Source organism: Lepidochelys olivacea (genome assembly GCF_965140295.1).
Source record: "Lepidochelys olivacea isolate rLepOli2 genome assembly, chromosome: 3".
In the NCBI taxonomy this organism is placed as follows: Eukaryota; Metazoa; Chordata; order Testudines; family Cheloniidae; genus Lepidochelys; species Lepidochelys olivacea.
In genome coordinates this window covers 209,486,093-209,500,512 of record NC_140413.1, presented here as the reverse complement: position 1 = coordinate 209,500,512, position 14,420 = coordinate 209,486,093, and the positions used below count along the sequence as shown (strand labels likewise).

General features: G+C 52.9%; 1 protein-coding gene across 1 annotated transcript; it reads left to right on the top strand.

Moving 5' to 3' along the window:
- Positions 1-2,282: 2,282 nt before the first annotated feature.
- CNPY3 (canopy FGF signaling regulator 3) lies at positions 2,283-13,887 on the top strand. Its single transcript, XM_084622292.1, has 6 exons — positions 2,283-2,517; positions 4,375-4,498; positions 7,284-7,380; positions 9,144-9,266; positions 9,544-9,661; positions 9,860-13,887. Exons 1-6 carry the CDS (start codon positions 2,388-2,390, stop codon positions 10,093-10,095), a joined length of 828 nt encoding a protein of 275 aa, XP_084478418.1. The 5' UTR covers positions 2,283-2,387; the 3' UTR covers positions 10,096-13,887.
- The last annotated feature ends 533 nt before the right edge of the window (positions 13,888-14,420 follow it).

The window sequence follows — 14,420 nt, the reverse complement described above, 5'->3', positions numbered from 1 at the left end:
TGCATATCCAGGAATTTGCATTGTCCATTTTGGGGAAATACTTTCTTAGTTGTTTGGTAAGTTGTTGCAAGTGTTCCATAATGTCAGCTTTCACACTCTCATGTAACAGCATATTGTAATTTGTTGCAAGAAATTCTTGCAGTGTTGGAAAGCAGTCAATCACATTTCTCTTTAAGCAACTATCCCAAAATAGTAGTTTCTTAATCATGGATTCGATTTTGTCTTGTGTTTAGAAAATAGTGGTGCTTAAGCCCTGAAGGCCAAAATTGAGCTCGTTGAGGCAAGAAAAAATGTCTGCCAAGTAGGCTAATCGCTGAAGCCAGACAGCATCTTCCAAACAAGATGACAGTGCAAAGGGGTAGTGATCAGTGAAAAAAAATTGAAGCTCGCTGTGCAGCTCAAAGAGTCATGTCAGCACTTTGCCACACGACAGCCAGCGAAGCTCAGTGTGCATTAGTAGCGGCAAATGGTCATTTCCCGTTTTCATTACAGGGTAGCAAAAATTCTTGAATTTAGACACTGACCCTTAATGAAGTTAACCATTTTGACAGCATCAGACAACACTGACATTAAGTTTTCAGGCATTTTTTGGGAAGCTAGGGCCTCTCTATGGATGCTGCAGTGCACCCATGTGGCTTCTGTTGCTACAGCCTTGATGTGAACCACGACTCCACTGTGCTTTCCTATCATTGATTTTGTCCCATCAGTAGAAATCCCTACACAGTGGGACCAGTCAATTCTATTCTCACTCATGAAGTTATCAAGCAGTAGAAAAAATCTCTTCTCCTGTTGTTTGGATAGGCAGGGAATGACAAAAGAGAAAGTCTTCATGTATGGTACTTTCATACATATAAGGAACATAAAGCAAAAGATTAGCTAGGCTGTCTAAATCTGTGGACTTGTCTAATTGCAAAGAATAATAGTCACTGTTCCTAACCCAATTCACAAGCTGAGAAAGAACATTTTCAGCCATATCGGCAATGCAGTGTGACAGTGTCATTGGAGAGGGGTATGGAATCAAGCTTTTTTTTCCTGCTTTTTCACTGAGCATGCACTTCCCCACGGCCTTCACAGCAGGTATAAGGAAATCTTCTGTAATAGCGTGTGGTTCTCCAGTTTTAGCCACTCTGTAACTCATGAAGTGTGAAGCTCGAAGTGCATTCACATTTTCCACGCAAGAATTCGATGGCAGGATTTTATTGCTTTTTAGCGCTTCCAGTTTGCGATTGAAAAACTGAGCTGGTTTGTCTTTAAATTGATTGTGTTTAGTCTCTAGATGCTGGCGAAGAAGGGACGGTTTAAGAGTGCTGTTTGCACCGCACAGGACACGCTGTGGCTGAGGATATCCAGCGGCCCCAGTCCACGTAAATCCAAGGTCAACGTAGCTTTCATCAAACTTGCATTTTTTGACGCCCTTTCTGTGCCCTGCTCTTGCTTCCCAGGCTGCACTTGTACCTCACGCCTGGCCTGCGTGGGCACAGCCAACAGCCGTCGGGGAATCAGCTGAAACTGCGGTGGCGCGGGGCTGGTGCCGGCGTGTTGCCCGTTTTGCTGGTGTCCCAGGCGTGGGCCAGCGAGCCACGTTTTCTCTCGGAACCGGGAGCCTCACACCCCGGCCTCGGCCCCCCGAGGGCGGCCCCAGCGGGTGAGGAGGCCAAGGCGGCGTGCCTGGCGCTACCCAGGCAGGAAGGACCTGCGTGCCAGGGCGGCTGCCGGTTCAGCGGGCAGGAGAGTAAAGAAAACAGAACAGGAGGCCTCGCGGCACCTCGGAGACGAACACTTTTATTTGAGCATCAGCTTTCGTGGGCTACAGCCCGCTTCGTGGGCGACTAAAGCTGCCCGAGCGGGCTCAGTGAAACGCGCTGCCCGCCATTACAGGGGTTTCCTCCTCCTCCACCCCCTGACTGGAGCTGGGGGTACACAGCCCGAGACGCCATTTCGGGAGAGCGGGGGAGGGGCACCCTGGAGCCCCCCCCTCACCGGCCCGGAGCCCGCCCCCGCCCGGAAGTCGCCCCGCCCCGCCCCGGCGCGGACCCCGGTCCGCAGCTCTGAGGAGACCGCGACGCTCTGACTCCCGCCGCTCCTGGAGACAGAGACGCCGAAGCAGTTAGAAGCCTCCTCATTGGTTGAGCTGGCAGCGGAGCTTCCTGCCTCCCCCATTGGCTGGCCGAACCCGGGCTGGTCGCTCCTCGCCTGGCCATTGGCCGGACTTTGACACGCTCGGCGCTGTGATTGGGCGCGCTGCTGTCGTTATAGTGACGCTATGCGGGGGGGGGGGGGAGAAAGGAACGTTCGCGGAAGTGAGTGTGGCGGGGCCGCCTGTCCAAAGCGCGCGCGCGTCCCTCGTGGGGCTCCCGCAGCGCGGCTGCCCCCCCCGCCCCGCCGCCATGGCCGAGCCGGGCCCCGCCGCCTGCCTGCTGCTGCTGCTGCTGCTCCCGCTGCTGCTGAGCCCGGCCCCGGCCGCCGGGGCCGCCGCCGACGACACCGAGTGGGTCCGGCTGCCCAGCAAGTGCGAGGGTGAGAGACTGGCGGGGGGTGGGTGGGAGGAGGTCGGGGGCGCTGACGGCGGAGGTGCGGGAAGTCGGGGGGTCTGGGGGAGGTCAGGGGGCTGAGGGTGGGGGAAGTCGGGGGGGTCTGGGGCACTGAGGGGTCTGGGAGGGGGTGAGGAGGAGAGTGGGGCACTGAGGGGTCTGGGAGGGGGTCAGGGGGCTGAGGGTGGGGGAAGTCGGGGGGGTCTGGGGAGGTCAGGGGGCTGAGGGTGGGGGAAGTCGGGGGGTCTGGGGGAGGTCGGGGGCACTGAGGGGTCTGGGAGGGGGTGAGGAGGAGAGTGGGGCACTGAGGGGTCTGGGGGAGGTCAGGGGGCTGAGGGTGGGGGAAGTCGGGGGGGTCTGGGGAGGTCAGGGGGCTGAGGGTGGGGGAAGTCGGGGGGTCTGGGGGAGGTCGGGGGCACTGAGGGGTCTGGGAGGGTGTTGAGGGGGAGGAGGAGAGTGAGGTACTGAGGGCTCTGGGGGAGGTCAGGGGGCTGAGGGTGGGGGAAGTCGGGGGCACGGAGGGATCTGGGAGGGGGCTTAGGGGTGTGGTGCTGAGGGGGAGGAGGGTGGGGGGGGCTGAGGGGCACTGGGGGGACTGGGGGAGGTCAGGGGGGCTGAGGATGGGGGAAGTCACGGGCACTGAGGGGTCTAGGAGGGGGTTGAGGGGGAGGAGGAGAGTGGGGTACTGAAGGGTCTGGGGGAAGTCGGGGGCACGGAGGGATGGGGTGTTGAGTGGGACCGAAGGGTCTGGGGGAGGTCGGGGTGCTGACGGTGGGGATGGGGAAGTCTGGGCATCTGGGGGGTGGAGGAGGTTGAGGGATCTGGGGGAGGTCAGGGAAGGAGGGTGGGAGAAGTTGGGGACACTGAGGGATCTGGGAGGGGGTGCTGAGGGATCTGGGGGAGGTCAGGGGGCTGAGGGGTGGGGTGCTCAGGAGGAGGCTAAGGGTGGGGCTGGGGGAGGCAGGGCGAGTGATAGGAGGTAGCAGAGCACGGATAATGGACCCATGTAGATGCTGTAGAGGCAGGACAAGCAATCTGATAGGGTGAAGGGGTCCATGGTATCCCAGGCAGCCCTGGAGGAAAGGAGGACAGCAGTTTCCATGCTGACAGTTGTGGCTTCTGGTGCTTTCTCCAAGTTTCTCTCACTGTGGTTCATAGAGGCACGTTTCCTGTGGTGGGTGGGGAGAAGGCCCAGTGAGAAAAGGGAACTGCTACTTCTTGTTCCAGTGGTCATGGCTCACATTGTCAGATGTTTGGGGGGGGGGGGGTGTTCTACCATGCAAGGCATTTAAGCAAGAAAGTAAAGGAGAGACCTAACTATTGAAAAAATCCCATGCCTCTGCTGGTGATTGAGGAGAGGGACAAATAGGAATAATAGATTCTGGGGGGTAAGCGTGCGGGGGAGAAGCAGGCCAAAGTATGTATGGTGATGGGGGAAGCAGTGGAGGATGTGGTGTGAAATATCTAGAGATGGGTGAACTGCTTGCTCTGGGTGATGCAGCAGTTCTGGTGCCCCCACTGACTTGAGTGTCTCTTGGTTAGTAGTTGCACAATAGTTCACTAATTTCTCAACCAAAAAACTCTGGAATAAAAACTCCTTCTCCCAAATACAGTAGCTGGGGTGTCTGGTTTTGTGTGTTTTCTTGTCTATTAAATAATTATAGCGTGTGTTCCCTGAAAACAAGCTCCACCAGGACCCTTTAGTTAGTCATACTTAACTCCAAGCATCTGCTTTTAAAATAGCCCTGCTTGCTGGAAATGGCCTATTAATACCTAAAGCAGGCAAGACCCTTAGGAGGGCAGTACAGTTCAGTGCACCCACTAACCTGCTTCTCTTCTCCAGTGTGCAAGTATGTGGCAGTAGAACTGAAATCTGCCTTTGAGGAAACCGGGAAGACAAAGGAGGTGATTGACACACAGTATGGCTTTTTGGGCGGAAAGGGGTCTGGAATCAAGTACACGCAATCGTAAGTGAATCAATCAGTGACATCCGCTCAGTGGCCCTCTTTGCTGCTCCTCTGGATTAATAAATATCTCCACAAAGAGCACTCACAAGCAGGGGGTGACCTGGCCACCTACCACACTTGGGGGCAAAGGTTGCTTATCCCTTCTCCAGAGTTATTCGTGTTGGCAAGATATGATAGATGTTGAGTCCCTAGCAGGGTTTGATGCAGTGGTACCGCTCCACTAGTTACCAAGAATTGCAGATCCAAAGCGAAGTCACGGGGGGTGGTTTGAGCGTAGCTGTGCTGCCCAGTCCTAACTCGGGACCTCTGTCACCTGCAGCAAGCTGTACAGAGATTCTGCTTCTAGCTTTCTCCAGCACTCTGACAATTCTGTGGCAGCTTCATTTACATTTTGAAAGTAGGTTTTTAATTAATTCATGTATCAGTCCAATGAGCTTGGGTCACTGCTGCTAAATTCCATTTATCTTGTGCTCTCCCAACACGCTCAGTTGTCAGTGCGCCTCAGATATCTGCATTGTAGAAATTGTCATACAAAAGTGGGGTTTCTGTAAGCTGAGGAGGGGGCAATTGTGGCTTTGGGCACCTGGGATTGTAGGATAACCATATGAGCTGGATTTTTTTGCTATTGTAGTCAAGGATGAAGTAGTAGCCTAAGTTGGAATTTAAATAATTGTCATTCAACTCCAGAGTTAACATGTCACCGTGAGATCAGTGGTGTGCTCCCTTAGACCTGCTTCAGACTCTGCCCACTTGGGCAAACCTCACTGCACCAGTTACATTCAGTTCACGTTTTCAAGTTTTTCTAGCCCTCACAGTTGAGAAGGAAAGAGAGCCTTTCATGGACCCTCCTCTGTCAGAGGTAGGGCAGTGCCAGTCATCATTGCTGTTAATCTCAATTTTTGTCAAGGCAGTTAGCTCCTCTTGGGGCTGTGCACAGAGACAGTTTGAGTTGAGGCTTAAACAAGATATCCGCCTGCTTCTTAGGTGTTGTGCACAGGGAACCCACTACGCTGCTGCTCAGGGATCTGTACTGGCTGGCAGTATGTTTCTGGGTGTGGTTCAAAGTAGTGACTCTAACCTACAGAGCCCTGAATGACGTGGGCCACCTGTCTCACCCTCTGTGACCTTGTTGTGCCACAATCAGCAGACATGGAACCCCTGAAGTGTAAATGGGGAAGAGGCTCTTCAAAGGATGCTCTCTGAGGGCCTGTTGACTTTGGAAATAGCTTCCCCACAGCCTGGCTTTGTGAACTTCCAGTCATGCTGCAAAACCCACCTGTCTCGGAGGGGGTGGGGATGCTGATAAATGGACCGGGTTTGTCCAATGTGGGCAGTCATTGCTTCAGGATCACTTGGCAGCTTATATTCCTGTTGGAGGAGGCAGTTCAATTAGTGTGGGAAGGTATTCATTTTTTAATTGAATGTAATTGTTTTTCAAGACACAGTTAGCTCAATCTAGTCACTTTAAGAACTCCAGGGACATTACCTGCCCCTGAAGTATGTCTGCATTGGAGCTAACTCTGATCAAGCTAGCGTGCTAAAAACAGCTGCCCCAAAGATGATCCTGTCCGAGACCCTAGGTAGCCTGCCGCTGCCATCATGGCTACACTTCTATTTTTACTATGCTAGCTCAATCAGAGCTATTGAGCTTGACATTACATTTCCAGCTGCAGTACAGACAGACCCTGAATCCCCCTTGCCTACTTCTGATGGTTTTACAACTGCACTCTTCTCTTTAAATGTTTTTCTCCCTGGCCATTATGAGGAAATACAGACACAAAGAGAAGAAACTGGCTATGGTGAAACAGTAAGGCTGCTGTGTACACATGGTGTGTGCTGCACACAAAGGAAACAGTTTTCATTAGCACTGGTTACAGGTTTTACAAATAACAATAGTGGGTAAACAACTTCAGGCACCAGTGAGATATTGTAAGTTGATGGGGCCCTTTAATTTGTGTCTGGTACCTAGAGTATAAGATTAGGGATGTACGTTAAGTTTGAGCCCTCAAGATTGCAAAGATGATCTGCCAAACATGAATTGCTTGAGTCTACAGCAGGCAGCTCCAGCCTGTTGCTCAGAGCTTTCCCGTGCACTGGATGAGACACTGGTGGTTTCACAGCTACTATTCAGACCTTTGACGGCAAAAATGCCCCTTCTAATGTTAGTTCCGTTCTGCTGCTGCTTGGCAAAGCTCTGGGCAGGAGTAGAGGCTGGCGCTAGCAACATGGGATACGGACCAGAAAGTGAAGACTGTGATGGGGGTTATGCAGCAGACACACCTTCTCCCCGCACCTCCCTTGCAGTAGCCAGGAGTCTCGGGGAGAGGAGTGAAGTAGTGTAGACCCCTTGCAGTTGCCAGGAAGCCGTGATGGAGGAGCCCATCCCTCTTTCAATAGCCAGGTGGAGGTAGGGGGAGCTCAGGGGTGGAGCCCCCACCCCTTTACAGTAGCCAGGGGCTGTGGAGGTAAGAGGCGGCATCTTTTCCCTTCTGGCACTTGGAGGGAGGCAGGCAGTGGAGTTCCAGTTGATTAGACACCTATCCTCAAGAGGCTGATACCTTCTGAAAGGTGGGGCCTCTAAGCTGGCCCAGGGTCAGCAAGCTGGTGGAAATCCCAGCAGCTGCAGAGACTAGCCATTGCCCCAGCCCCTTCATCTTGTTCCCATCTCTAGCCAGTGGGCTTAGTCCTCGAACTAGAATTTTTCTAGCCCTGTTAATGGACTGTAGCCTTTCTCAGGGAGCGGTACTAAATCCTTCCCCGTTTCACCAGCTTCTCCTCTGGGCAGGGATATCCGATTGATCGAGGTGACAGAGACCATCTGCAAGAGGCTGTTGGACTATAACCTGCACAAAGAAAGAACTGGCAGTAACAGGTTTGCAAAGGTTTGTACTGTTGCTTGTTCCCTTTCACTGGAGCTTTAGTCAGATGCCCCTAGGCCTTGCCTTGCCAAGAGCATCCATGTTTGCGTCCTTGGTCTGCATCTGCAAAACAGACTTCCCAGGTATAGAAGTAGCCTCTCTCCCTCCTTCAACTTGTTAGTGTAACCTTCTCTCCATGGCCTTGCTGGTGGGTTGCATGCAACCCAGAATCCTGGTGGGGAGGTGTAGCAGACCTGTTCTCATGGGTGGAGTGGGGAGGTGCTCAGGAAGCCTCCTAGTGTAATGGGTATGTACTGAGTGGCTTCTTCCGCCTCTGGTTTGGGATCAGGTACAGATTAACAATTCCATTTTAAAAGTGTAGGTCGAGATCGCTAACTGCCCAGGTAAACGTGCTGCTCCAGTAATGTTAAAGCTAAGGATAGTCCCATCCTCTTGACTGCCCCTTGTCTGTTTGCGTTGTGGCTTTGCACCTGCCACGGTTTCAAGGGAAACAGTGTGATCTGCTATCAGTGTGGCAGGGAAAGCTGTGAAACCATGACTCTTGGAAGGTCTGTGCACAAGGGGGCAGAGCGTCCCAGAGAACCCTTTGGGTTTGGTTGAGTTTGCCTTTCACAAAGACACTTTGTGCAGTCTCAGGGCTGGGCCCAGGGATCATGCCTGTGATGGAAGAGGCAGGGTTCTGTAGAGACTATATCAGTCCAGAGAATGAGCTGGGGCTTTAGCAATGGGAAAGCAAGGCTTCCCTTTCCAAAGGACTGTGGTACTGCTATGCCCTAGAGTCAATCCCCACTGTGACTTTAGGCGTTTACAGTCAGGCCTGTCCCTTTAGCGTTCCCCTCTCCCTCTCCGCTCACATCCAGGCCACATCTGAGTCCTGCTACTGCTTCCTCTGGAACGCTGCTGGAATCCAGCCTTTTCTGCCTATTCGGACAGCCAAGCCTCATCATGGGCTGCCATGGACTGCATCCTCCTTGCTACTCACATTGCACCAGCCATTTGAAACAGGGCTGCTTGGACCATCTTCCCTGGCCATCACTCACACTGTCACCCTTCTATGAGTCCCTCCCCTGACTCCACATCAAGAGCAAGCTGCTTGACCCTTTAGGCCCTCCCACCTCCACTTCACCAGGGATGCGGCCTCTTCCTCTGGCTTGTCTGCTCCTCATGCATAGAATGCCCTCCCCAAACTGAACCAGACAGCCACTGTCCTCTCCTCCTTCAAGTCCTGCATCTAGAACCACTCGCACCAGGACGCTGACAAGGAATCCGCCACCGTGTTCGGCGCCTCGGGGGCAGATGAGGAAAGTCCATGTTCATTCAGTCATGGAAGCACAAACTTTGAACAAGTATCATAGCCTTCCCCCTGCCCACCTCCTCCTCAGGCTGGTCATCTTTGGTGGCATGTTCTTCATGGCCGGGACTGTCTGTCAAGCAACAAGCGTGTTGGGGTCCCAGTCCAGCTGGAGCTGCTGGATGCCATAGAGAGGGATGTGCGGGGGGCAGCAGATAAGGCCAGGCTTTCGCACCCTCCTGAGAAGTGAGCAGGCTGCTCAGCCACTTGCCCCTGAGGCTTCTCCCTTCATGCTGCCCTGGTGCCATGACTCCTGGTGCTGCACCCCCTCTTCTGCAGGGCTCTGAGCTGGCTCCCATGTAGGGGAGCTGTATGAGAGTTCCCCTCTCTCCCTGAGTACAAGCGTTGTGCGTGTGGAACTGGGATTCTGCCTCTTCCCGAAGGTGGGGTCACTCACATTACTGTGTCTCCTTAGGGAATGTCGGAGACGTTTGAAACCCTGCACAACCTGGTGCACAAGGGGGTGAAAGTGGTGATGGACATCCCCTATGAGCTGTGGAACGAGACCTCTGCTGAAGTGGCTGACCTCAAGAAGCAGGTACTGCCCGTGCGGTAGCACAATGTCTCTGGGGGCACTAGTGTGGAGGGCAGTAATGGCTGGGAGGCCTGGGATGCAGAGTGGGGGAGATCTGGGAAGACTGGCTCAGGCTGGGTGTGGGTATCGTACTCCAAGAGTTCACTGCAGAGTATGAGCTGCCCCTCTTTGGCAAGCTCGTCCTGGAGCTGCGCTTGCTCCTCATGTTGGAAGGGGCCCTGGGAGTGGGGTTAGTAGGGAAGGTCTCCTGGTGCTGGACTGTGCTTTCTCTCTGCACTAGTGTGATGTGCTGGTGGAGGAATTCGAAGACGTGATCGAGGACTGGTACAGGCATCACCAGAAGGAGGACCTGGCTCAGTTTCTCTGTGCGAACCATGTGCTGAAAGGGAAAGACACAAGTGAGTTTGACCTCTGCTTGGAGGCCAATGCCCCCTTGTATTTGCTGAGGCAGCACACGTGCTCCAGTGCCAGAGTGATGGGGGCAGCAGAGGAGCATTGAAATGCCGTCTCTGTGTGAGCAGGAAGGGGGCGTGGGGTGGGGAGAGGAAACCTGACCGCCTCACTGCTCCCTTTTCTCCATGATGTCATACCTGCAGGCTGCCTGGCAGAGCAGTGGGCCAGCAAGAAGGGAGATGTAGCAACCACAGGGGAGAATAAGACAAAGAAAAAGGGTGGCAAGAACAAGAAGGCAGCAGAGAAGAAAAAGAAAAACAAGGAGAAGGTCGAGGAAGCAAAAAGCCACCTGGCCCCAAGTGCTGAAAGGAGCCCTGAGGAGGAGGGGGATATCCAGCCAAAGGCTCCCCTTGCGCACAGCCCAGCTGACGAGCTATAGTCTCTCGGACTCCGCATGCCAATTTGCAGCCCATGGTAGGGACAGCGGACGCTCTGGACAGGTGGGATATTGGATGCGCTCTGGGCATTGCAACAGCCAGTTGCCTCACAAGATGGTGACCCCTTATTTACTGAAGGGAAATAAATGAGAACTCTTCCAACTTATTGCTCCAAGGGCAGCAGCCTGTTCCTGCTGGGTGGAGATCTCGGCCAGTCACGCCGTAGCTAGTCAGCATTACCATGAGCAGTGGTACCACGTGGATCACAGCAGCTGGCAGAGACCCCTGCACATGCAGGGCAGCTGGGCTGGACAGGAGATGCCTCCTGAGTACATGGAGCTTGTTAAACTCCCCTTAGTGCTCCCTAGACAATACAGATCCTGCCTTCAGTGGGAGAGACCTGCTGCCTCTTGCCCAGCGTGGTATGGAAGTGGGAGAAAGGAGGCTGGTTTGCTCACAGAGGAGCCTCTGGCTTTTGCCTACAGCTGCCCTTGGGGCAGGGAACTTGGCAGTGGCTTGGAAGGAGAGTGGCTTCTGCGTGGCCAGCCTGGTGGGTTTCCCACTGAGCGTGCTGGGGTCCCACAATGAGTTATCCTCCTGCTCTGCAAGTGTGCTGTCCACTCCTCTCCCGTAATACCATTCCACTCAGGAGCAGCCACTCCAGCTTCCTGGAAGCCTGTGGCTCCTGCTGTTGCTGCAGAGAGGACCCTTCCCCCCTCTGCTAATGTCCTGTTTCATTTGGTCTAGCGTGTGCTCTCTGTACTAGCTTTCACTCTCCCTGCTGCACTGTGGACAGCAGCTCCTTGCTTTGCAAGGAGAGGATCACTTGTATTTTATGCAGTTCTTTGCTACCTGTTGGTGGTTTCTCTTAAAGTGCCAGTAGATATTAACACTCTCCCTGTGGGGTGCGGGAGCAAGACCCACTACGGCCTGCAGTGACACCCGGATAACTCTGAATGCAGTCTTTGTTCCTCTTGCACGTGCCCAAGAGCCTCCCATCAGCTCTAACACTCATCAAAGCATGTGGGGACCCCAGCCTGGGAGTGGGGTTAGGTCTGGTCCAGTCCAGCCGGGCTGACCTGTGATCTCGGCACTGCAGCTCAGTGAGTCAGATGTCAGTGCACTGAGGTGGCTGCTCTGCTAGAATTAGGTATGTTCCTGAGTGCTCTTTCGTCTCACCAGCTCCGTCATGTGTCATGGAATATTCCTAGGTAGTGAGAGACTCATCGGTCTTACGTTGCTTTTCAGGCTAGTGAGCAACTGTTGGTTCCCCAGGCAGGTCACCATACTCCAGGCACCAGCAATTCCAACTCTTGCCACTTTATCACAGGTCTCCTGGTATTTGTGTGTGTGTGTGTGTGTGTTGTGTGTGGTATTTTTTTTACAACCTCCGCTCGTGGCGTCATGGGATTATGTGAGAATCTCAGCTTTAGAATGAAGCTGTTTCTAGCCCTCTTGGCTACAGGGGACAGCTTGAAAGTGTCACCAGAGTGTTACCTAAAAGGCTCAGAAGTCAGAGAGAACCCCAAATGTGTGGTTTAAAAAAATAAATAAATAAATTCTTGTGGGGCTGTTGGGGGCTAGACCCTGGGTTCTGAATGTAGGGGGTTGGCCCTGCCATTTAGACGCAGCACAAGAGGCACAATTGGAAGGAAGCTTAGAATTATTTTTAAGCAAGGCAGTTTTACACCACTTCCTGCTGTGGAGTAATGCAATAGAGTGACTTCAGTGGGAGGGGGGTGGGTCGGTACGACTGGGCATGGGTGACGGAGAGGAATGAATAAGACTATCTGGCGTGACAAGTTTTTGTCCTTTCAGTTTTGTTCTATTGTAACTGCTGGAGTTGCCGCAACTATACGTTGGAATCTTTGTTACCGCAAGCAAGGGACTTGGCATTTTTGGCATTCCAGTTAGCGAAACTGGCCTGAAGCAGCTAAGAGCCTCATGGCCTCCAGCCCTTGCTCTTCTGGAAGGTTATCCTCTGATCACCTTTGTCCTTCTCTCTTCCCCATACAGTCCTCCTTTACAGGTAGTAATGAGCTCTGCAATGGCAGAACCTCTGCCTTTCACCTACTGGGACAGCTGCTACGCCTGTTAATGCTGCCCCTACCAGGCCTACACTAGACGCTTCCAGCACCGACTTCAGCTCTGGGAGTGCTAGCAGAGGCTAGAGCCCTCCTGGAGATGGGCCCAAGGCGGCCAGTGGCCTTGATTAGACTTTCTGAGCAGGCTTAGACAGGGCATTATGTGACAGTGTTAAAAACACCAGCGGGCTGTCAACATGAGGGCTCCTAACCCCTGTGGAATCTGTCCTGAGTGTAAACAGCTCCTTGGAGACAGGAGCACCTCCCAGATCACCAGCACCATTCCTCCAGCACAGCGAGAAGGGCTGGGTATGCCATACAGACCCTGGCATGTACACAGCAGTGAGATGCGGCAAAGCAACCCTTGCCTCTACATTTCCCAGCTCTTCTCCCACTCCGTGGCAGTGTAAGACAGTGAAGTGCAGCACCCACGCAGTGAGAAGCAGAGAGATCAGAAGAAAATGCTCTGTGGGCCTTCAGTAGATACAGCCCTCCAGTAAAGCTGCTGCTGGAACATCCTAACAAGAGACTCCAGCTCTTCCACAGATACTGGCTTATTGCTTTGTTTCTGACCCAAGCCTTTCACCCCTGTGTTCTAGGTACTTGTCTGGCCTTGAGCCCAGTTCCAGGTGAGGTTGCTGAGCCCAAGGTGAGGCTCCTGGTGTTTGTTTGCACATTGTGTTTGATTCCCCTAGTGCTTTGCACTGGAAGGAGTGTTTGCTGCTTTGGCCAAGATACAGCAGAAGTCTAGTGTTCTTCCCTGCCTGCTGCTTAGCAGGGGTGATCGACCAGTTCTGCTCTGCTGCTGTTGTTCCTGAGTCCACATAGTTGTTTACGTAATTGCAGCTGAAGCCTTTCTGTATGGGTTTGTGCCAATGAGTGTGGCGCAATAGGGCAGGCCCTTGCCAGGTGCAGCTCAATGACCCAATGACTGAGGGGGAGACAAAGCCCAGGTCCAAGCCAGAGTGACTGCAACCATTGAGATGTCCAGAGATTGCATGCAGAGGTCTGGAATAGGAGCATGGGAGAGTTTCTCAAATGAACAGGAATCTTAAGACTCCTTATCAAGAGCACTGCAGCAGACTGGGTCTGCCCCAGGAACGATGCAGAGATAGCATCTAGCTGACTTCAGAGCAAACCCCAAGGAATACAAACCCCTGTGCTGAACAGAGGGAACCTGCCTTTGACAGAGACCCAAATCCGTCTGTTACACGGTGGCAGCATTGAGATAGCTCAGAGAGGCTGCAGGGTTTCCATATGTGGGCATGGCAGTGAGCTGGTGCATGCACAGGGCAGGGAAGGTGCAGAAGCTTTATGTCCTACCCGACACAGGACAGTCAGGCCCTGTTTGCAGTTGAGAACAGTGAGGTGCTGAGCCAAAGAGGGTGATGGTACCATCCTAGTCCTCTCCGGGCTGGGCTGGATTACAGAACCCAGCCAGTGGGGACAGAGCAGTAGCTGATAGCCCTTCCCTATGGTGCTCTTATTAACCTCTCATTTTTCTTCCCCTGCCTCCCCAGAGGGCTAGGTTTTAGATGAGCAGTTGTATCTTAAATGTCTAGGGCCCTGTTGGCTCAATAGCCAATGGTCTTGTGTAGACAGTGGCCTGTGATCCTATGTGAATCTGGTTAATGGTCACATAGTTTCACCCTGAATTCACTCTTGTGTGCTATTTGCAGTTATTTTTTAAATAAACTCCAAGTCTGTTAACGGTTTGTTTGTCCTGTTTCCTAAGTATATTAACCCATCCCACCTTCTCTTTCTCTCTCCTCCCAGCTGGAATTTAACCTTAATCCATGTTTATCTCAAACATTAGGCAGCTACAGTTGTGATGCCAAGAGAACAAAGGTCTGAACTTCAGGTCAGAAAGGGGCACCTACTCTGAATTATGGGGATGAAGAGGTGCAGTGGTCAGATGCCAGAATCCTCTGTGTTTCTGGAGTCAAACCCCTTCTTTCTAGATCTGTGGACAGTAGCATTGTGTATAGGAATCTGACTCGTAGTTTCCTGTGGGGTGTACGAATTGACACTGATCTAGCGAATTGATTGTAGGGTCAGTGTGAGATACTTGCTAAATCTTCCCCTCATACAACATAATGAAGAACGCTAATGTGAATTGGACAACTGGGAGATAATGTGCAAACAGAAGTTTCCAGAAGTGGGACTCTCTGAAGTGTGAGTCTGAGTTGGCTGAAAGCTGTAAACACAAAGAATGGCAAATTAAAAGGGAAAAGCAAAATTGA